This window comes from Podarcis tiliguerta (assembly GCF_965153285.1).
Source record: "Podarcis tiliguerta genome assembly, chromosome: 12".
NCBI classification, from domain to species: Eukaryota; Metazoa; Chordata; class Lepidosauria; order Squamata; family Lacertidae; genus Podarcis; species Podarcis tiliguerta.
In genome coordinates, this window is record NC_139545.1 from 12,888,011 (window position 1) to 12,912,541 (window position 24,531).

The 24,531-nt window shown below is 41.4% G+C and overlaps 1 protein-coding gene across 1 annotated transcript in view; it reads left to right on the forward strand.

Moving 5' to 3' along the window:
- LARS2 (leucyl-tRNA synthetase 2, mitochondrial) overlaps nucleotides 1-24,531 on the forward strand; it is a 60,227-nt gene that overhangs the window by 8,621 nt on the left and 27,075 nt on the right. Inside the window, exons 6-14 of the mRNA XM_083404739.1 lie at nucleotides 1,053-1,142; nucleotides 4,199-4,342; nucleotides 10,856-10,963; nucleotides 11,357-11,516; nucleotides 15,442-15,546; nucleotides 17,531-17,646; nucleotides 19,212-19,495; nucleotides 21,263-21,361; nucleotides 22,923-23,060. Coding sequence (XP_083260865.1) covers nucleotides 1,053-1,142; nucleotides 4,199-4,342; nucleotides 10,856-10,963; nucleotides 11,357-11,516; nucleotides 15,442-15,546; nucleotides 17,531-17,646; nucleotides 19,212-19,495; nucleotides 21,263-21,361; nucleotides 22,923-23,060 — 1,244 coding nt within the window. The remainder of the gene's footprint in view (nucleotides 1-1,052; nucleotides 1,143-4,198; nucleotides 4,343-10,855; nucleotides 10,964-11,356; nucleotides 11,517-15,441; nucleotides 15,547-17,530; nucleotides 17,647-19,211; nucleotides 19,496-21,262; nucleotides 21,362-22,922; nucleotides 23,061-24,531) is intronic.

The following is a 24,531-nucleotide window of genomic DNA, read 5'->3' on the forward strand; positions in this document are numbered from 1 at the left end:
AAGTGTTTCATATTGTTAACATGCATGAATCTGAAGTCATTTTTAAGAAAATTCTTCTCTAGGGTGAGTTTACTTACTATTGTTGTTTAAACCTATTAGTTTCTTGTCTCCAAGTAACTTACATTGATAAAAATGTACATAATTGCATTATACCATAGACGAGGGCAGGAATTGTGTAACATATTAATATTCCGTACAACATTTTAAAACACACACAAAGCAACCACCACATAATAATGGTGGAAAATATTGGCAGCACACTAACAATAAACAGAACAATACACACACCCACTCACCAGTGGACAAAAATAGAAACTCAGCGCTGACATCCCCTCGCTAGCCGAGGAGTTATGACATGCTTTATGACTTACAATGTGATTATTTGTTGCACAAAGCACCATCAATGTGCATGGCCCTCTGTAGGGCACAAACGGACAGGTCCCTGATGCAAGGAGCTTACAGTCTCAATACAGGAGAAACAGTGGAGGAAGGCGAGAGAGGTGGGAGCAGGGCTAAAATAAAGAAGCAATATGCAGTTGTTTGTTGCTTGTACTGGGGCTGAGTTGCAGCAGGGCATGAGAACTAGGGGGCTGAACCATAGGGTTAGGAGAAAACGTGGGCATGAGTGATAATGACGACAATATGATTTCTTAACCTACACCAGGGGTCAGCAAACTTTTTCAGCAGGGGGGTGGTCTATAAGCTTGAGAGGATGTGTCTGTGCTGCCTGCTGTAGCCCTATACATCGAGCCCAGTAATATAAATATGCTGTAAAGGCTTTACTGGCTCTGCCAAGAAACTCACATTGCCCCCTGCTCTCAAATTGTGAAGCAACAGGGTATGGGTTTAGGCACACTTAAAACTCTGGCAGATTGTGGCCATGGATTCCCCTCTCTACTTAAAATGGCTTCCTTAATTTAGTGGGTGATACTCAGGACTGCTGTGTATTCATTAGAGTGCACATGGAATACTGAATCAGGTGGTCATCTTTTGAACGAACCACTTAGCGTTCTGAGGAACCAATACTGAAATTGCTCTTATTCTGTTTACAGGAAATAACCACTTGTTTGCCGGAGTACTATAAGTGGACACAGTATCTTTTTATTAAGCTTTATGAAGCGGGGTTAGCCTATGAAAATGAAGTAAGTTGAACTGTCTCTTTTTATATTATGGATATGGCTTTAAAAGTCTTGGGTGATTATTGCTTGTGTGTTGACTTTCAGACATACAGTTGTAGAAAACTGTGTGTGTGTGTGTGTGAGAGAGAGAGAGAGAGAGCGCGCGCGTGTGGTGTTCTATGTTGCATAAAATGATGATTATTTCTATAAATTTTTCTACCCATACTCTTCTAAATTACTATTTCCAAAGCAGCTAATGATGCAATCAAGCAAATAAACAAAACACAAACAAAATAATAATAATAATAAAGCAAATAAAAGTAGCACAACAGTAAAATCAAGAATATAAGTTGCTACAGAAAACGAATTTAACCAGAATTTTGAAGGCTAGCGTGTCCAGTAGGTAGGGGCACTGCAATCAGTAAAGCTTTCTTCCTGGTTTCTGGTGCCTCAGCTTTAAAGGAAGATGAGAATCTGGAGGAGGGCATTGGCAGACATATAAAGATATAGTGGGAATAGATGGTCCTTCAAGTTCCTGGGTCCCCAAGCCTTTAAATGTGAGCACCTGCAATTTGAATCAGCTTGGAAGCAGGCTGCCAGCCAGTGAACTTGTTTAAAAGCTAATGAGAGATGATCTGACTAGCCAGTCCTTGAACTAACAGAAACTTTTGAACCATCTTCAGAGGCATCCTCATGTATAATGCATTTCAGTAGTCAAACCCAGAAAGTAATGGGAAGCCAGCTTGCTGTGCCTGGTTTAGTTCTGTGGCGGTAATAGTAACCTATATTAAAGTGACTGTTGTGGGCTTTGTGGGATGTTTTTTTTTTCTGTAGAAGACTTTCTAATTTGGCAAATGAATCCCTTCACTCCATGGACTTCAATGTCCCAAAGGAGGTCGTACATTCAAAAAGCAATATTCTTCCATTGCTGAAATCATTGGGGGACTGTTTTTTGTTAATATAAAGCTATGTTAGTTTTGGAAGCGAAGATATGCCAGATACATGCTGGAAAGAATTGGGTATTTTTTTTTGCAAGGCAGGACATGCACATGTAGTCATTCCTGTTATAGGAGTCTGTGGAAGTGACGCTTTGCAACAGGTCAATCTCATAAGCCCTTGAGCAGTAGTGGGTGCAGAAGCCAAAGGCAGGATTTTTTCAGTCTGTCTAGGAATCTAATTGCGAGGCAACCATTGGACCATGTACACTCTAGGAATGTTCTCATTGACTGCTCCTGTGTTTACATCCCACATACCCCTTCTCAGGCAATACAACATTATACAAAACATAAACAACTTTATTCAACCACCCAGAGTCCCAGCTTGACACGTAGATTCTGGAAACTCTCTCTTGGTAGGGGTTTTGTCAGGATGTCAGCAGTCATCTCTTGGGTGCTGCAGTAGGATAGCTCCACAAGTCCATCCTGGATCATCTGGCGTATGTAGTGGTATTTAACCCCAATGTGTTTTGTTCTGGCCAGGAACTTCTCACTCTGCGTCAGCTTCAGGCAACTTTGATTGTCCTCCAGCAAGCTGACAGGCCCTTTTCTCACCCACCCAAAGTCCTTTATGAGTTGATCAAGCCAGGCGATCTCTCTGCAGGCTTCTGTTGCTGCAACGTATTCTGATTCTGTGGAAGATAGAATCAGAAGACTTGTCTTTATAGGATGGCTTCTTTTTATATACACACATCTGTAAAGAGAAGAGTCTGTGAAGGAATGAGTTTTAGAAGCAAGTGTAAAGGATGATGTGGTGAAGCAGAGAATGACTTAATTTGAGTGCGGGATCAGTCATGCAAGCTTGTTTCAAAGGCAGAGTTCAACTCCGCAGCGTTTGAAAGAGTAGAACAGAAGTAACTTCTTCTGAGAGTATGCGGATTGTGTTTTTTCTGTCCTCCATTGCAGACTGCCTGCTAGCAAACTGTGACTGATCAAATCATACTCTGCAATTCATGACAGATTATTCCACTGGGTAAAAAAAAAGTAATGTTTTAGCCCCACAATGTTTTGCTAGCAAGTTGTCCAGTGCCTAATTTGTCCAATTCCTTTTATTTATTTTTTAAGAACAGTAAAATACCTCTCGTCTCAGGATATAATTTTAATACCACTGTATTCTGTGTATATATCCATCTGCTGGCACCCTCTGGAACAGCGTAGGGGAGAGAACGTCAGTCTGAGTAGAGCTTTAGCTCACACAAACAAAGCTATGGATCCAAACCAATTCTCTGTTCAGTACTGAACAGAGTGGGCTTTTAATAATACGTGTAACCTTTAATTTCCCTTGGAAGGCAAAGATTAAGATGCTGCTGCTACGGGAGAGATGAAAGGTGGTTCTGTTCTTCTATGATACATTCCCATTCATTTGGAGTTGCTTTAATTTATATTGTTATATTATCCTGCCAGCCGTCAGATAATGCACAGAAGGCTGTGCATTGTACAGTAGCACCATGATACCTTCTGCACAGTGGTAATGTGAACAGTGAGGTCATTTGTGTAGGAATAGCTTCAAATATGGCTCTCCTCATTTATCTGTTATCAGATATAGCAATAGAAATTCCACTTGAACCACCAAATTGTTTCTGCATGACTTACCTTCTCTTCTTAAAAATGATTTATTAATTTTATTTCATAAAATTCATATATTTTCTGAATGTAGAAAACCTCAAAGCAGTTTAAAACATGCTGCTTTTTTCAAAATCGCATATAGTGAAAACACATTTGGTGCCGTGGCAGGTGGGATTGCCAAACTCCCCCCCCCCCCCCCGATGCTTGCTAACTTTCTACACATTTTTTATTTAATTTATGTTTTTGCCAAATGTGTAAAGCTGAATGTGCACGAGTTAAATGCGTGTGAGTTGCAAGCTTACTGTATCTTCATCCAGTGAATAGAAACAAAGACATTTAAAAGGGCATCGGGTGTCAATCAGCCAAAGGCCTGGTTAAAGAGGAACGTTTTCGCCTGGAGTCTAAAGGTGTATAATGAAGTGTATGTGTACCCAACAGCCCGCTAATAACTCTGCGTTTTACTGATATGCTTATTAATGCCAGAATTCCCTCTCAATTTGATTCCTGGCATCTTTTTAGGCAATGGTTAATTGGGATCCTGTGGATCAGACTGTTCTTGCTAATGAACAGGTGGATGAAAATGGCTGTTCGTGGCGTTCGGGAGCAAAAGTGGAAAAGAAATACCTCAAACAGTGGTTCATTAAAACATCTGCCTATGCAAAGGTGTGAGTATAAATTATTTTGCAGAGGAGACCCTCCCGTCAAAGTATTTTTCCAGATCTGTAACAGGCTTGTAGGTTTCGGTGGCATGTAAGATCATTTTCTCTTCCTGCTGTCGATAAGTGTATGTCATTATAACTATGGTGCCATTATAACTACGCTGCTGCAAAAATGGATAGAGTTACATCATTATAATGTAACTACAGCACCATTTAGTTTTGGCCTGTTTCACCTTTAAAGAACATCTTATGATGTAAATGTGTTCAGCTAGCAGGTCACGCTAACATAACTTTTAGTATAATCCAGCGTTTCCCCCCCAGGTTTGTTCTATTTGGACAAAAACATCTTTCTGAGCGTGAAAAAGAGAAAATGAATATGTGTGATACATGAACCTTTTTAGAACTATTTTTCTTGGCAATATTTTTTCCCCTCTCACTGTGACAAATTGGGAAGATGACTTGTAAAACTGCAAATACAAAATTTAAAATATATTTGGAGTAAGAATTCCTGAGCGAGTACCATAAGCCCTGTCAACATTTCACAACTTTACTTCCTTCTACAGCCTCTCCGTGCTTTCTACAGCGATTTTAACAGGATAAATGGGTGGTTTAGTCAGTGTAAGAGCCATGGGCTGCAGGTGTGGGGCCCTTTTCTCTGGAACGGCTAGCCTAAGAGACGGCTACAAATCAAAAGTCCCCAGTTTCCAACTCGATTCTGCCATGAACTCACTAGGGAGCCTTGAGGAAACCTTTTCCTGACTTATATCACAGGGTTGTTGTAAAGATTTCAGTAAGATAATTCATGTGAAGCTCTTTGAACACTTGAAAATGCTATACAGATCTTGTTAATGGCATGAGACGGCATGAAGTTCAAAGAAAGCCTTTAGCACGTTGTTTACAGCCTTTAATGCTTGCATCGTCTTTATGTGTTACGGAGAATTCAGCTCAGTTATTTGTGTATATGTATCTTCTCTTTACTGGTTATTTTATTTATGCTACCTTTTGCTAAAGCCACATAAGTTATGCCCAAGTAGTTATGCTAACTATGTGCAATTTTTACTGGATTTGGGTGTTTTTTAATTTTATTTTTTCAGGTTTTTTTAAATAAAAAAGAGTCTAATATTAATTATGTATTTTAAGACTATAATTATTTTGTTTCCATAGTTACAAGAATAGTGTATGCAGAATCCTTGAAAAGGCTCATAATTCACACGGGTTTCTGCTTGGTTATACAGTAAATACTCCCATTTTGTCTTGAAATCTAAGAGTGGCTTATTTCGTTGCAAACTGTATGGGACAATTTCTTTTACAGTTACACACACAGAGAGAGAAAGAGAGAGGGGGTTAATGTACATATTTCTGTCTAGCCTTCTGTTGTTTAAAGTTGAGGGATACATCATTCATTACTCCTCACTGCTAGTGTTTCACTTACCAGAAAGTTGCAATCAAGGCTCTGAGTGGCTCTGCATTTGGATGAGCAAGTGTTCTCTTCTCTTTTTGTCAGATGTGGGGAACGTGTTTCGCTTGAGAGCTGTATTCTGGGGTTTTTTTGGGGGGGTGCATTCTAGTGGTGGGCAGGGCCAGAGCCCAAAATGGGTGGATCACCCGATATTCTTTCTCACTCTCTGCCACCATATTCCTCCTCCTTCCCCTAGCCCCCTGCATCATGTAATTAGGCAAGGTATAGACCATTAATTCAGCAAATCAAATAGGGCCTCAGTAAGAGAAAGGCATGGGATGTGGGTGGTGCTGTGGGTTAAACCACAGAGCCTAGGACTTGCCGATCAGAAGGTCGGCGGTTCGAATCCCCGCGACGGGGTGAGCTCCCGTTGCTCGGTTCCTGCTCCTGCCAACCTAGCAGTTTGAAAGCACGTCAAAATGCACGTAGATAAATAGGTACCGCTCCGGCGGGAAGGTAAACGGCGTTTCTGTGTGCTGCTCTGGTTCGCCAGAAGCGGCTTAGTCATGCTGGCCACATGACCCGGAAGCTGTACGCCGGCTCTCTCGGCCAATAAAGCGAGATGAGCGCCGCAACTCCAGAGTCGGCCACGACTGGACCTAATGGTCAGGGGTCCCTTTACTTTTTAAGAGAAAGGCATATTGTACACATTGAGTACCATTGCCCACTGGAGCCTAGCGTGGGTAGTTTTCTTTCACAGAATTTTCATTCATGCCACTTCTGATTCACTTTAGCTCTGTAGGGGTTAGCACTAAGGAAACCTGAGCACCTACCAGGCTTGGAAAGTACAGTAGATGGTTGAGTTGAAAATCTGCAGCAACTTTGCTCTGTTAATGAGTATCAATATGTGAATGAATGTCCAAGTCTGGGAGAGTGATGGAAAAGATCTAATTCCTGAAGAGCCCTTTGGGATGGTGATTTTATAGTACACTAAATGATATAGACATAGGCAAACTCGACCCTCCCGATGTTTTGGGACTACAACTCCCATCATCCCTAGCTAACGGGACCAGTGGTCAGGGATGATGGGAATTGTAGTCTCAGGTGTAGCCAAGGTGTGTCCTTGGTAAGGAGAGGCCTTAATCCTAAGTGCTGGTACAGGCAAGACACTAAGGAGAAAAAATGACTAGAGAGGAACAAGGTGACTGTGAGTTCCTCTCCAGGAGCCTCTCTAGGAGTGAGGAATTGGTGCTGCAGTCTTGCTAAGTCAAGGATTGGTGAAATAAGTAGGGCTTGTTTCACAGTAAACTTGGGTGGGATTGTGGTATAAATCTATTTAAATTCAGCTTTTCGTCAATTAACTGTCTCCATGATATGGTAGCCCCATCTTGTGGAATGAAACTTATAGTTCACCTCTTCTCTCGCAGTTAAAATCAGACTCATAGCTCTTTCGTAGACCATGTGCTACAGGTTGTAGGTCAGGCTGCAGACTGTGATATACAAGGTGATAGAAAATAATTTTCTAGGCTGTCAGATAGCTTCACTTCATTACTGTCTTAGAAAGCAATATTGGTGTTAGATATGGTATGGCATTTGGAGTGGTCATTTTTCTGATGCTCGCCTTGTATTAATTAGTTTTTCAATTGACATAAGAAATTGATTTAATGTGATTACTGTTAAGCTTTAAGGCTGTATATGTAATGCCACGATAGTGTTAAAATTCTTATTTTCAGAGCAGGGTTTTTAACTATGATAAAACTTTTTTTCAACCTGGTGTTTAAGGAAACGGGATCTTTGGTATTCATCTCTCTGATAAATGATACATTTTTCTCTTCCATAGACTTCTACTGCTCATATTGTTTACGTGGGTTCTCATAATGCAAAGATCCTGAATAGAATTTGAGATATTCACCTCTGGACACAAATCTTTTCTCTTTGCAACATCTCAGATATGTTTTCAATCTAGGTCATCCTTTTGCTAGATTTGCCCAGCTCTATAATTCCCTCATCTCTCTGTCTCTTAGCAACTGGTGCTGTTGACTGCCACTTCCAAACAATATCAAAATTTCCTCTTGTGTTTCTGGATTCTCTTTAATGGATGCTCATCTTCATAAATTTAATCATGGGCTGTTCTACTGTAGCCTCTTTTTGTAACGCTCAGTTGTAAATGCAATTCTCGTTTCTCCACTATTAATGTAAATACGCCTGTTGGAACTGAAAAGTTGGCAAAAAAAACCCCCCCAACTTTTAAATTGTTTTGTACATGAAGATTTAAAGGTTTTTGCTTTATTTTTCTGTTATGAGTTACTGTTTCCTTTTCCTGATTTGTTTAACATATTTGCATTAGAATCTGTAAGATTGTTGCTTTTATTGTTGGATACATTTGTAGCACTGCTATCTACTTTGGCCTCAAAATGCTCATTTCTAGAGCTTTTTTTTATTCTAATAAGAGGCATCATCTCAGTGCTATCTGGCTAAACACAAGCTCATTTTTTACCTGCATTTTGTTAACCTCAACTCAGTTGCCTTCTTCACTATTGCTGCTTCCTTGCTATCCTTCCTTGAGATAGGAGTATTGGTTTGCTATCTAGTTCCAGCCATTCTAAATTTTGGGTTGATTATTTTCCTGTGGCCCAGTTCAGAGAAAACAATCCCAGTCTAGTGAATCATGAACTATCAGTCCAGTAACCATCCAGTAATGTTCCTATACACTCCTCCTTCACCCCCTAACTCATTGATGTCTTAAGCCACAGTTTTCTGTGACTTCTGAACTGTGCTTTAAAGTCTCCCTCAAAACCAGGATTCTGGTTTAATTGTCTGATTCACAAGGGATCCATGAAACCCAAATTTCCTGGCTTGTATGTCCTGGGAAACTGTGGTTTAAGAAACCAGGCAAACTTTCCCAGAGCTTGGGCACATGAGGACAGGAGACAGTGGAAATGGCAAGGAAGTAGTATATGGACACACTGATTCTTACCAGGCCAAGAAACATGCTTTTTTGGGGGGGACCAGAACCATTAATGTGGCAAATACATTTTCACTGCGTATAATGTCTATTTTGAAAAAGGACAATAAAGTTATTTCTATATTCTGTCTGATTACAGTTTGGCACTGCAGCAGCTAGTCATGAAATCTGTTCCCAGAGCAATATAAGCTCATCTCTTTCCTTAAAAAAATTTTTTTTTAAATCTGCATGTTGTAAGCCAACTTGTGAACCCATTATTATTTTGAAGCACCATTTTAAAACATGGCTTGTCCTTTTAATGAATGGGTCACTCCTAGCCTCATAGTAGTCTGTGCAGTGTTCTGACTTCTTGACTCACCTTTTCACATAAAATCTTGGTGTTGGCTGTGGCTTCTTCTGCTTTTACATACCCTTGCCCGATGGTGTGGATTGCTCTGACATTCATGGTTTTCATTTCTGAGAACAAATTATGATTTGCTGTTTCCTTTGCTCTCTTGGTAGATTACGTGAGTGCTTCTTACTGTTGATTTGCTCTTAATGTGTGCTAAATTCCATTGTAACCTTTAGCTACGTCCTTATTTCTCCGTCAGACTCATTTCCTTATATTGAATCTTTGCTCCTGTCATTTAGCTAGAATATTATTTAGTGATTTGTGTGGGCTTACTAAGCTCTCACGAAGTACAATTTCTGCTTCTTTTCTTTCCACAAGATTGGATTCCATGCCCACTCCATTAAATTTACCCCCAGTGGTCAACCAGGTGCAGACTGACTTTAGTGGCCAGTTTGGTGCTAGCATTAAAGAGCAGCCAATTGTTTCTTTTTGAGGGTTTTTTTTTTCATTTTAAATGCTATAGGGCAATGACAGCCTTACAGTTGTTATAGTGGTCATGGGTTATGGGAATTGGTGTCCTCCCGATCTTGAGGGGCTACATGGAGGCTGCCTCTGCTGTAAGGGGATGCCCCAGGCACCAAAAAGTATTGGACAATATATTTTGCTCTTCTTTTGCTTCTTTCGTCATGTGTTTAATGTTGAATAGTGTCAGGACATTATTCAAATTCATTGTGCCTTTGTGCACACCATACATTTAAAGCACATGCACCTGTTCCCCCAAGGAATCATGGGAATTGCAGTTCACACCACAGAGCAACAAATCGCATCACCCTTAACAAACTGATTATTGGGGGTTGGGTGCAGTTTAAATATATGATGTGTCTGGGATTATTTTTATTTTTGTACTGCTGACTGTATTCATGCAGTTTCTCACTGAAAATGTAGAGTGGTACCTCGGGTTACATATGCTTCAGGTTACAGACTCTGCTAACCCAGAAATGTTACCTCGGGTTATATTGCTTCGGGTTAAAAACTTTGCGGGGCAGCAGCAGCAGGAGGCCCCATTAGCTAAAGTGGTGCTTCAGGTTAAGAACAGTTTCAGGTTAAGAATGGACCTCCGGAACAAATTAAGTACTTAACCCGAGGTACCACTGTAATGCATTTGAGTGACCCAGGACATATCTGTGTTATTTCAATGGTTTCACTGAAGGCTACATGACTCAACTAATTTACCTGATCCTTGGCTTATTCCTTTCATTTAACGGGCTTGAGTTTGAACTGCTTTGCCTTTTTTAAAAATGCGCAAGGCAGGTGTGCTCCATATTTGTGGAGACTTTTTTTGAGCAAGCGCTTAGTCTCTTCAGACATAGGATGGCCATCTATAGAGAAGAGCCAGGGTTGGGCAACCTTTTTTTCTGTTGAGGGTCACAGATAATCTGTCAGAGGTCACACGTTGACTATGGGTGGCGCCAGATCAAAAAAATACATGGAGCCCTTTTTTCCTGCCACCCTCTATTGTCTCTCCCTCTTTCTCCTCACCCTATAGGCTACTACGGGAGAGACAGATCACTTCTACCACAGGTCTGAACTGATAGTTTGCAGGAGGCTTTTGAAATTAGGCTGAAGGCCATATGAGACCCAAATTCTTGGTGTCATAAGTCAGGGGAAACAAAGCAAATCCCCCTTTAAAAAAAAGGAGTGGGGGGATATTCCTTCCTGTCAGGTGGAGAATGTGTGGAGGAAGACGCAGGGTCAGGACATCTTGCGCAAACATCTTCCACCCACGTTTAAATGCCTACCATTTTCTCTGCTTTTGTTGCAGGCTTTGCTCGATGGTTTGTCAGATCTCCCCAAGTGGTATGGAATAAAGGAAATGCAAGCTCATTGGTTAGGAGACTGTGTTGGGTGCTATTTTGAGTTCATGCTAAAGGTGAGCAAGTCCCTTCTTGGTGATGAGGTATTCGTGCCATAATCTGCAGGAGACTGAAAACTGTTAGGAGTAAAACTAGAAATGTTAGCAATTACATGTGGGGGGGGGGGGTGTCAAATGAAGGCTAGGGATCTTTTAGTCTGCAAGGCTGTTTTGCTCAGAACACATACCCCTGATATCGTAAGTGACATTGGCGTGGGGCATGTAGAAACATGGCTGGATTGGCTGCGTGACCAAATTCGCCATTGTATTCTCAGATGTGGACTGTGGCCTTTGGAACTGATTCTGGAAAATGTCTGTAGAATTCATAAATGCAAGCTGGGGCCTGCAAGTGAAAATGGTGCGTGTTGCTCTGGAGGAAATTGCAGTAACCCTTTCCCTGTCTTTTGTCAGACTAATAATAACCCTACAGGAGAGATGATATCAGCCTATGCATGCGCACCTGAAGCCATTTATGGTGCATCCCATTTACATATCTTGCCTAATCATAGACTGCTACATGGAAATAGCTATTTAAAGGAAATTTTCCGGAAGGAGCTTGTCCCAGGAAAAGGTGAATCTTTCTTTCTTTCTTTCTTTCTTTCTTTCTTTCTTTCTTTCTTTCTTTCTTCTGGTAGTGCTTGATTTACTAAGACTAGGCAGTTGCTTGTGTATCTTAACATGGTCAGGCTTGTGCAAAACAATTCACATGTAATATTTTTTAAACATTGCAGCATGCCTTTTAAACATATGGCAGCAGCCTGATCTTCTCTGTAAAGACAAGTTGCTTCGACTGAGAAACCAGACTAGAATCCCTTATCGGATTAGTACCATGTAGCAACTGAAAACTGCTGAACCACCAAACTACAGAATTTCCTTCCAGGAAAACAACAAAGTATTGTGACACCTTGAATATTAAGAATTTGGGTTTCCCCCCCTGTAGAGTCCACTTCAGCATATGTATATTTTCAGTTGACAGGGGTTTGCGCGTGTGTGTCTGTGTGTATTAGCTTGCGCAAACATGCACACACACTCATGCATGCATGAGAAAAGCTTTGCAAACAGCAAAACCAAATGGCCGTTTCATAGAAGACATACAGTTCTGGGCCAGTTCAGTATAAAGCTGAAATATATATAAACTGAGCATAATGACCATTCGCAAACAGGAGCAAAACAGCAACACAGTCATCCTAGTTTTGCTCTGTTAATTAACACTTGCGACGGGAGAGGAGACCATTGTCTGAATTCAGTGGAATCACACTTCTTGACAAATTCTAATGCAGGAATTGTATGCCGGAGTCTCCGTTTGAAGTTTTATTTGTTGAAGAACGTAGCTCCTTCGGTGGTGCCCAAGTGCAGTAGATACCGTGCTAGAGGCTTTTTGCTCCCTCTGGCAAATCAGCACGTAGTGTAAGGTCTGACAGCCAAGAATCCCTGACTTCAGACTTGCATCACCCTACAGTGTACTATGAGAGGCAGTGTGAGGCAGCAGCGAAAAATGAAAAATGCAAATTTAATGATTGAAAATAAGATGGCTAGTATAATAATGCCTTTGTGTGAGTTATTGGTGCCCCTGCATCTGAAATGCTGTGCACACTTGCAGTTGCCCCATCGTTAAAAGTACATTGTAAGGCTAGAAAAGATGAAGAGTAAGCAGCCAGAACAGTTAGGGGGCTGGATCACCAGCTCTGTGAGGTTTTTGTTCCCCCATTTGAAGACTTGGTAAGACGTGGGTGGCGCTGCGGGTTAAACCACAGAGCATAGGACTTGCCGATCAGAATGTCAGCGGTTCGAATCCCTGCAACGGGGTGAGCTCCCGTTGCTCGGTCCCTGCTCCTGCCAACCTAGCAGTTCAAAAGCACGTCAAAGTGCAAGTAGATAAAAAAGGTACCGTTCCGGTGGGAAGGTAAATGGCGTTTCCGTGCACTGCTCTGGTTCGCCAGAAGCGGCTTAGTCATGCTGGCCACATGACCCGGAAGCTGTACGCCAGCTCCCTCGGCCAATAAAGCGAGATGAGCGCCGCAACCCCAGAGTTGGTCACGACTGGACCTAATGGTCAGGGGTCCCTTTGCCTTTACCTTAAGAGAGAAGATATTAAAAGTGTATAAAATTATGCACTACTGTATTGGAGAAAGAAGAGGGAGGGTGGGCACAGTCTTCTTCAGCCTATGATGATATTAGAACTTTGGACCATGCAGTGAACTTGATTAGGAATAGCTAGGGGACACAGGAAAGGATGTTCATATTAACCCATAATTAATCCACTGTCACAGGATGCTGACTATTGGCTTAGATCCCTTTTGGGGGGAGGGATGCAGACGTTTGTGAAAGAGAAATGTATTGGCAGCTGTTGGCAAAGTAGAGCTTCCATATGCAGTGGCAGTATACCACCAAATACCACTTGCTGGGGAGCCAAGACTGTTGCCATCGTGCCCTGCTTGTGGACTTCGCAGAAGCATCTGGCCAGTCTCTGTTGGGAAATGGGATGCTGGACCAGATTCAGCTTTGGCTATCGTATTGTGGTTCTTGGGCCTTGGCTGAGAGGGGCTGCAACCTTCCTCTCTATTAGGAAATAGAGAGAGAAAATAGGAATAATAAATATTAGAGTGCTAAAAAGATTGGAAGAAATTTAAAGACTATTTGAATAAATATTGTAATATTAAAGATATGTAATCACTTGAAAGAATCAATTAGGACTAGGATTAAATTGGGATTAAATAAATAAATGAGAAAATGTAAGATAAGAAAAGTTAGGAAATATGATTATAACTGTGATATTGTTTTAGGAAATAATGATATTGGAAACTGCTATATATAATTACTAAGAAACTCAGATGGAAGAGATTTGAGGAAGTCAAGTAATATGTTTATGAAGATGGGTTTTGAGTAATTAATTAAGTTCAGTTTATGTGGTGATTTGATGTATTTTATGTTTTATGTTTTTTTCTTTTTTCGTTTCATTTTTCCCCCCATTATTGTTGGGCGTTTTTCTGTTATGTTTATGTATGGAAAATAATAAATATTTTAAATAAATAAATAAATATTAGAGTGCATGCTTGTCTAAACAAGATGATCAGTAGTAATTGATGAACAAGAGAATCTTACTTCTGAGTATATTTTTGTCCACTTTCTCTCTTGGCAGCAATTTATTAAAGGGAAGGGTGGGCTCAGTAAATAATAATAATAATAATAATAATAATAATAAAATCATTACTTATACCCTGCACATCTGGCCGCTCCTCCTCTCTGGGTGGCTCCCAACAGAATATTAAAATCACGATAAAACATCAAACATTAAAAACTTCCCTAAACAGGGCTGCCTTCAGATGTATTCTAAAAGTCAGATACAGTGGTACCTTGGGTTAAGTACTTAATTCGTTCCCGAGGTCCGTTCTTAACCTGAAACTGTTCTTAACCTGAAGCACCACTTTAGCTAATGGGGTCTCCTGCTGCCGCCGCGCCGCCGGAGCACAATTTCTGTTCTCATCCTGAAGCAAAATTCTTAACCTGAAGCACTATTTCTGGGTTAGCGGAGTCTGTAACCTGAAGCGTAGGTAACCTGAAGTGTAGGTAACCTGAGGTACCACGGTAGTTGTTTGTTTCCTTGACATCTAATGGAAGGGCGTTCCACAGGGCGGGCGCCACTACCGAGAAGGCCCTCTACCTGGTTCCCTGTAACCTCACTTCTTGTAGTGAGGGAACCGCCAGAAGGCCCTCGGCGCTGGACCTCAGTGTCCGGGCTGAATGATGGGGGTGGAGATGCTCCTTCAGGTATACTGGGCCGAGGCCATTTAGGGCTTGAAAGGTCAGCACCAACACTTTGAATTGTGCTTGGAGAGGGGTACACCCCCCCCCAGAGGGCAACTGGATCCAGGAAGACTGGGAGATGGTCATTACACTCCTATTGGCTGGAATAGAGCATTGTACAAGTACCCTTTTATCCCTTAGAAGTAAAAAGCGCATAGAATAGCGCCACAGAATTGCATTTCCCTGAGAGAAATTGCAAATGCCAACTGGTGATCGAACATAGAACGAAATCTCTTTAAACCAAGGAATGGCAGACAATTCTGCAAAACGAAAAGAGACAACCTTTCAAAAATGGCATAAGAGGGAAAGCTTTCCAGTATAATGACAAAATATATGCTGCCCTTTACATTTTGTTTTTGTTTTTTGCTTTTATTTAGATATTCATTTCCTTGCACAAATATTTCATGTATCCTTGGAGAATGGTAATTATTTTTTCCAGGGGGTGGGATAATTGAAGCGTGAGGTTCAGATTGGGAGAGAAATCTTTCAAAAGTGCAAGAAGCTTTGTTTCCAACAGAAACTAATTAAATTCAGAATTATTGCTATTGATTCGAGCAGACTAAGACCGGATCTTCAAGGGCTGCTTCATTAGGTTTTTAGTAACACAAGAGAGCAGCAGGCTCTTTTAGCAGTAAGTGAACACTCTTGGCACAGTGTTCCTATTATTATGATCTTTCCTTTTTTTTTTGTAGAGTCTCTTACTTCAGTGACAGCTCTGAACTTGCTCACCAGTCAAGAGATTCCTGTAGTCATTTCCGCAAAATCTGAGTTTGAAGGCTCTGTCGATACTAAAATAGGTGAGTACAGGAAACATGTTGAAAAAATAAGGCTTACACAGCTGAAACTGTAGAAATGTTTGTCTGTGGGTTCTAGAAGCATCCATGGAAGGGAAAATAAAGGTTGATGTATTAAGCACTGCTAGGGTTGCCAGAGTCAAAGCTGGCAAATAGTCATATGCTTTAAATTTTCCATGCAGCTTCTTCTGCCTGTTTTCTGCTCCTGGTTTGAAGCTATAGAATTTGCTACCACAAGATGTAGATTAGCCACCAACTTGGATGCCTTTAACGGGGGTTAGACCAATGGGAGATAAGGCTATCATGGGGGAAATGAGTTTTGGCATGCCCCTAAATGTCGCCTGCTGGAGACCAAGAGGGCTGTTGTGCTCATGGCTTGCTGGTGGGCTTCCCAGCAGAATCGAGTTGGCCACTGGGAAATGAGATGCTAGACTAGAGAGCCTTTGGTCTGATTGAGCAAGGCTGTTGTTCTGACTGTTCTCCAGCTTTCAGTCGGGCAACCCAAAGTACTTGAGACACATGTTTTTGTATCATTTAGAGCAATATCCCCCAAACTTGGGCCTCCAGCTGTTTTTGGACTACAGTTCCCATCATCCCTGACTACTGTTCCTGCTGGCTAGGGATCATGGGAGTTGTAGTCCAACAAACAACTGGAGAGCCAAGTCTGGGAAACACTGATTTATAGTGTATGCTGTCCACCTGATATAATTGGTGTCCTGTATAAGAGATTAGCTTGGTATGTGTCTTGAGTTCTTTTCATAAACATCCAAGTTGATTTCTTTTCAGTGAAATGGTAAAACAATGCTTTTCCATTTTTTAACGACAGTCATCTAAACTTGTTAACCTTTCCCCTCTATTTATTGTTGTTTTCCAACTTTTGACATACACAGGAATGTAATTTGAAGCTTTGAGCCATTAGTTAAAATAGGGGTGGGGAAACCTGTGATAATCCAGATGTGTCTAGACTGTGGTTCATATCATCCTTGACCTTTGGCTGCAATTTCCAAGGCTAAGAGCCCCCCAACATATGGGTGGCCACAAGCTCCCCTTGAATTAAAACCTTATATTCCAAATGGAAAGTAATAGAATTAAATTAATCAGTACCCAAACATCAACATTCATTCTGATTTTGATGACTGGGATCCAAAAACTCACAGACGTGTTTTGCCCTAGGAGGTGTGGGTTTTGGATTTTATTTCATTTTTTAAAACATCTCACCGCCCCCTGCAGTATCACAAATGTCTTTGAAGCTCCCCTCATTTTCCAAAGCATATTTGCCATACAGCATGGGGAGCTGCTGTCAGAAAGATGCATCTAACCCACCTTCCTTCATCTCTCAGAAGTAATGTCACCATGCTTCTTCAGATCTAGCCTTTGCTTTGCAGCAAGAGAAAAACTTGCAAATGAACGTGTTGAGATTGATTTCGCGGCAGGAATTTAATGTTCCAGTGCTGGCTAATATGAAAACCAGGGTGAGAAAAGAGAGGTTGCATCTTGGAAAATATAGAGCCAAGATGTCAATGACAAATTCATCTTATCAATATGTATTGAATTGAATTGGCCAAGGGCTATAAAGTTGAATGCAGAGAGTATTGTTCTAATGGAAGAGGAATTGGGAGTCAGTTTAGATACATTTTGATTTGGAAGGTTGATTTGTAGGCTGAAACATGGGTTGAAGAGGTTGAAAGTATATGCAAGAAGTATATACCGTATTTTTCATGTATAAGACGCCCCCTATTTTTGCGGCAACAACCAATCGCCAGCCCACCCTTGGCACTATCCATGTATAAGACGTCCCCTAATTTTTGGCATTATCTTTTAGGAGGAAAACCTAGTCTTATACACGGAAAAATACGGTAGTTAGCAGTGCTGCCTGAACTCTGAATCAGAAAGCTGTTTGATTGCATTTTCATTTAAAAAACCCAAAGGGGTGAGTCTTATTTGAAATCTGTTTAAGAAACACTTTCATTTTATTTTCCCTTCCAAGGAATCCCATGCATTAAACCAGATGATGCTGAAGTTGCTAGGAATTTGGGTCTGTCGTTTGAGGAAGTAATTGAAACGCTGCCGGATGGTTCAGAGAGACTGATCAACTCCAGAGAGGTTAGTGCGCTCCTGTGAGTCTTTGCCTTCTCATCCCCACTCCTCCATGGGAACGAATGACAACTTTAAAACTCACACACAAACATGTAACCAGGTATTTGATTTTTACGTGTTAGGCAATTTTTAAAATGTGCATAGCAGAGAATGAAAGTGTGAAATTAATATAGATGCAGACATACATGGTTTGGTTTAAATGCTTCAGGCTAATGCACTTCCTTTTTTTTCTTTTCTTTTTTTTATTAAAGATTTTCTTAATTTACAAAGGCTAATGCACTTCCAAACCCTGCAGGGTGTAGGAACATAGGTTCTGGCGCTGCATGGATTCTGCTTCATTTAGTTGGCACCAGAGAAAGAACTGAGCCAGTGCTGGCAGTCTCCGCTGCTGGCTTTTATCGCAGTCATCTGATATGTACTAATAGAAGATAGTGATTAGTATGAAAATACTAAACTCTGCTTTAGCACTACATGTATGAGCTAGAATGAGCCTGAGCAAAGCCTTGGTCTTGCAGACTTTCTCCTGCTGCATAGCTGGAACCAGGACTTCTGCCACATGCATCCTAAAATACTTTTCTGAAATCCAGGTTTCTTGTTATGTACAAACATGTTTTGCTGGGACGTGGGTGGTGCTGTGGGTTAAACCACAGAGCCTAGGGCTTGCCGATCAGAAGGTCGGCGGTTCGAATCCCCGCGACGGGGTGAGCTCCTGTTGCTCGGCCCCTGCTCCTGCCAACCTAGCAGTTCGAAAGCACGTCAAAGTGCAAGTAGATAAATAGGTACCGCTCCGGCGGGAAGGTAAACGGCGTTTCCGTGCGCTGCTCTGGTTTGCCAGAAGCGGCTTAGTCATGCTGGCCACATGACCTGGAAGCTGTACGCCGGCTCCCTCGGCCAATAAAGCGAGATGAGCGTCACAACCCCAGAGTCGGCCACGACTGGACGTAATGGTCAGGGGTCCCTTTACCTTTACTTACAAACATGTTTAAAACAATCTCTTAAGTTGCAAAGCAATACAGCTTCATAGTATTGCTGCTCAGCCACTTGCCCAACAGAGACTTACTGTACTTTTATTTTTAAAACCTGTTTAGTGCAAGACCAGAAACAAATTGAAACAATTGCTCTAGGGCAGTCATGTCCAAACCAGTCGATCGAGATCTACCGGTCGATTGCGGTGTGTCCCTGGTTGATCTTAGTTGATCCCCCCCCAAAGCTCAACAGTAGATCACTGCCAGTTTTTTTATAGTGGGAGTAGATCGCAGTCTCTTGGGAGCTGGAGATCCCTGCTCTAGGAGATTAAAATAATTGTTCCAGGAACTTCACCTGAAAATGCACACCAGACCACCATGCCGAAATCCAACAGAGCAGCTGCCGGTAGTGGCCTGATCATTCGACTGCCGGGAACTGAGAGGCTTGAACAGAAGATGAAAATGGAGAAAATTTGAGAGACTATTAGGACTTTGGATAGAATTCCATTCTCTTGACTATGGGTGGTGGGACATATACAGAGGAACATTACTGTGACTACCGTTGCAGTGAGAACATTGGAATACACCAACATCTGTCGTTCTCAGTTCACAGGTATGAGTAGACAACAAGCGTTAAATGCCATCACTCAAGAAGCCAAAAATAAAGGAGTAGGAGGACACTTAACAAGCAGTAAATTGAAAGATTGGCTGATCTCGCGGCAGCGCTATTGGGGGACGCCTATTCCAATCATCCACTGCCAGAGTTGCGGTCCTCTTCCTGTCCCTTACGAAGACTTACCTGTGCAATTGCCCAGTGTCACATCCTTTACAGGGAAGGGCGGCTCACTTTTGGCTTCTGCAACACACTGGGTAAACTGCTTGTGTCCGAGGTGAGTGCACATTTTCTTTGCAGCTTCTGGTCAGTGATTTGGCTGGAAGAGGAATAAATTTTGTTTCATTTTTAATATTATTACGGTTAAACATTTGGTTGATGCTGTGGCTTCTGGTTTTCTTTTTTTTAAAAAAAAAAGAGGACAGAAACTAAAGCTTAGTGTCCTACAAATCTAACTGTCTCACCCTGGTGTACCTTTGTGCTATTACTTCCCAAAGCATTGCCTTCTGTGAAAGTGGAGAGCAGTCTCAGGTTCTTTCTATTCACCAGTTCTTTTTATGCAGAAAAAAAGATCTTAACTCTAAAAGGCTGTGCGTCTGTTTCTTCTTACTGCTGAGCTCAGTCATTAGAGGAACAGGGTTTTTCTTTGGAGGGAAGGCTTTGTCTTCCTCTTTATAGCAAGGTTAGCTGTATTACTATTGGAAACAGAGTTAAGGCAAGCTCTGTGGGCTATTTTTCCTTGGGATATGGGGAGATCTTAATTCACTTCTCTTGCATGAGTCTGGTGCCAGGGCTGCTTCACAAATTTCTTCTTTTAAGTGCGAGGGCAAGGTCATTTGTTTTTATTTGCTGCAAATAAAGGGATCAGGAATCTGCTGCTCTGTGTACCAAAAGATTACCTCTGCCCTGGAAAATGGTAAAGTGTAAAGTCACCTAGGACCGCTGCTTTTGGTTTAGATCTGAGCTTCTTGTTGTTTATGTCAGGCAGCTATTTGTATTAGAAAGGAGTTTTATGCAGGCCAGATTTAAGCCTTTTGTTTGCTTGGCTCAACAGAATCTAATTCAGATTTGGAGAATTATATTTTCATTAGGGAAACTAGATCTGTATTCTCCAGGGTCTGGTGGACGGCTAATGCTTGGTGGAAAGGATCAGAATTTAGCTGTATCCTTGAGAGACTGTTTCCTCATCATGCGTATAATGGAACATTGCTCTCAGCAGAGTTGACGTGATGAATTCTGTATTGTTAGGCTGCCTTGTTGGAGCCGTTAAGTGATCTCAAGTCATTCACACTTCAGAATATAGAAGCAGTAAACCTGTCACTTTCTCTGGTCTTTCGAGAGCTAGTGAATAGATTATTTTTGGTAGTGCGGTACCTCAGTGCTGTGACTCAGAAAGGCTCATTCCATTTTGTTGCTGTTGCAAAAGGCATTTGATGTAAAGAACTATGCTCAGGCAAAACTCAGCCAAGAAATTCATCTTAATAAATGTCTCACTTCAGAATGGAGCCAGAAGTACAGTCGTACCTTGGAAGTTGAACAGCTTAGTTCCTGAACGTTTTGGCTCCCGAATGTCACAAACCTGGAAGTGTGTAAGGCTTAGGACCAATTTGAATTCCTATCCATTCAGATTAACTGGGGGTTGCTGGATTTGACAGTAGGAATGAATGAATCTACCCATTTTGGATTCTCTTAGTTTTTCATTTTTTAAGTTCATTTCATCAGATGTAAGAATTTAAAATAGAGAGAGAGAAGGCATTCCTGGCTTAATGACATTTCTGATTTCTCACTTCTGATATGATTTGCAAAGCAGAGACTTGTAGATCTCGCCTCTGCTGAGATGTGTGAGCTCTGACTTTGCATACCCAGTTAGACGCTTGGCTTATACAACAAGTGAGCATCGCAGATCTGTAGTTTGCAAATTGGCTGTTAATGCGGCTTCAGTCTCATAAGGGACATCATAAAAAAAAATCGTGCAAACAAAGCTCCCCAGATGGCTCCCTTCTATCTCTGCAGAACCCTAATAATTATAATTTGTGTTCCTCAGGTGCAAGCAGCCTGCAAAAAGGGAAACGGACACCATGGATACATTTGTTGATTCAGCTTGGTATTACTTAAGGTACACTGATCCTCATAATTCTGAGAGGTAAGTAATTTAGGCAGCCTGCATTCAATCAGTCAGGCTGTTATGTAATCTTATAAGCTGGTCCTGTTATTCATAGCTCAACTTGAAAGTAGTGGCAAGGTTCTCCTGTAGATAATCCTTAAGTTCATACTGAACACAATAAAAAGATGATTCCTGTGAGGGGTCTGTTTTTGTTCTGCCAGTGGTGCCTTTTCCCCAGTATACAAAGGAGTTAGCCTGTTGGTTGTTTTTAAATTGCATCATTTAGCTCATCTTCTGACATGGTGGAGTCCTCTCACCACCTCAGAATGCAGTGTATTTGAAACCTTCTTCTTGTCAAAACCTCCCAGGATCTAAAGAGCTCATCATCTGTATATTTTGGCAAGTGGTTTTTCTGCCTGTCCTTTCTGCCTGCTGTCCATAGGTTTGGAATGTCTCTCAAGTTATCGTTGCCAAATTTGGCATGAGGGTTCCCAAGGTGGGGCAGCATTTTCCTTCCATGTTGGGACACCGGCCACCATTTTGAATCAAGATGGTCAACCGAAATATGACTTTGCCCGTTTTTTGCCATAGGTTCAGCTGCCTCTTGAGGTATCATCACCAAACGCTGTCTATGTTTGGACACTAGGCACCATTTTGAATCAAAATGGCAGACCAAAGTAATCCTAGTTAAACATTGGCTCCCTCCACAGATTGATTTCAGCATGGGTCAGATTGGAGTTGGTGCGTGTGAAGCCCTAAAACTTTCAAATTACACTATCCACTTAGAAATCAACGCCTTGTTTTTGGGATGGCTTTTAGAGTCATAGCTGTCTCACTGTACACTTGCAGAAATGTTAAGAGCAGGAATCAGAGACCATTCAGTTAACCTGTTTAGAGGGTTTATCACACGTCTACTGTTTAAACAATTGTGTTTGTTTCATTCAGAGTAGAACTTTTACGTTACAACAGCTTTGTAATTTTAAGCACATAAAGATATTCCTACATGACCTCACTGACTGTAAACCTCCCTTGTTGGTCAGATATGTAAACCTGAATAACCTCAACAGATTGTAAACAGATAAAAACATTAGCAGGATCATTGTAATAACCTGCAGTTTCACAAGAGTATATATTTGCAGTAGATAATTAAATGAGCAAGTTAAATGAATCTGGATATGCAGAAGATACTAAAAAATAATAATAATTAAGGGGCTGCAGAAAGAGGGGAAAGAAAGTCAAATTTTGAAATGTTAAATTGACTGTAAAAGTAATGAAATGTGTAAACTTGGAAAGTATAAATAAAAACTTTAAAAAACAGAGCTATCTGATACCCTTTGCTGTCATTCATTTGCACCTAAGCAATACGGAGATTTGATTTTATAATTAAATGTTGTTTGGATTACTACAGCCACTGAATGTTTAGGAAGGATTTTGTTTTAATATAATGAAGTCATGTTGCCCCCTGCTGGTAGCATCCAAATGTTTGCTCCTGTAAGCCAGTCAAATCCATTTGTATTGATTCTTACTAATCGGAATCATTCTAACTTTCCTTGGTCAGCTATGCTTCTTCTCATTACACATTGGTTGTTTTCTCTATTAGACCTTTTCACAAAGACTTGGCAGATCACTGGATGCCTGTCGACCTGTACATTGGAGGAAAGGAGCATGCAGTTATGCATTTATACTATGCCAGATTCTTCAGCCATTTTTGCCATAATCAGAAGATGACTAAACACAGGTAAGTGCGAGAACAGTGGCAGGCTTAAGTGTAATAAAAGCTTGCAGGGGAAGCAAGGTCACTTATATACAACACTTCTCATTGTATTTAGGCTTTGTACACCTGGTAGATTTTCTGAGAACTGATGGTAGTAGTATTACAGAGCTGCCAGTACCCATTTTTCGGTATTGCAGTAGTCTCTAGTCAAACTGGTTTTGCAGATTTCTATAGGGCTTCAGGGGACGCGGGTGGCGCTGTGGGTTAAACCACAGAGCCTAGGACTTGTCGATCAGAAGGTCGCGGTTTGAATTTCCGCGATGGGGTGAGCTCCTGTTGTTCAGTCCCAGCTCCTGCCAACCTAGCAGTTCGAAAGCACGTCAAAGTGCAAGTAGATAAATAGGTACTGCTCCAGCGGGAAGGTAAACGGTGTTTCCATGCGCTGCTCTGGTTCGCCAGAAGCAGCTTTGTCATGCTAGCCACATGACCCGGAAGCTGTACGCCGGCTCCCTCGGCCAATAAAGCGAGATGAGCGCCGCAACCCCAGAGTTGGTCACGACTGGACCTAATGGTCAGGGGTCCCTTTACCTTTAGCTTAATAGGGCTTCAGACAGCACCTGCAAAACAACGGCAACAAAAACCAGTTAGCTCCCAACAGCACTTTCAGGACTACTGGAGAAAAGAAACATGCATCTCAGTGTAACTGTTCCAAGACCCTATAGCTAGTGTCTATAATTGCCTCCCGTCCTCAGATACTGCCACGGAGCAGGTTTTCATTTATTTTAAAGGTTTTTTTGAAAAAATATTTAAGTACTGGCAGAGAGCATTTCACGCAGGGGTTCTGTTCCTGGCCCCCACGTGCATCGGCAGAGCCTTATAGGCTTCCTCATCCCATTATGCCCCTACAACCTCTGTTCTGCCTTCTTCCGGGTCCAAAAGGACCTGCGCATCGGCGATCACATGTCAGTTGGACGCTCCTGAAATCGTTGCCGCCTGTAATGCTTTCTTCCTTATTGCAATCATGTTACCCGATCTGTATCACGTGACTGATTCTGTGTTTTTTTTTAATAATAATTTTTATTAAATTTTTCCTTTTACAAATTCGCCATCTCAAACATTATTCACAAATTTCAGCTTTTGGGACTTCCACCAGCTTCTCCACCAATCATCCATATTTTCTATTTTTACGCATTCTCTACATTTAATATTGCCATTTAATATTATCCTTTCAGTTCAATTTCTATTTTACAATACATCTTTAACTTTCACAAAGCCTCTTTAAATCCCACTAGCGTTGTCTGTTCGTCGCATAGGCTTTTCAGATAATCTGTAAACTTTCCCCAGTCCTCGATGAACTTGTGATCCCGTTGATATCTAATCTTCCCAGTCAATTTGTCCAATTCTGCATAGTCCATAAGTTTCATTCTCCCCTCTTCAAGGGTGACTGATTCTGAATTGGGGTGTTTTCTGTTTCTCTTTAAACAATAATGAGCTG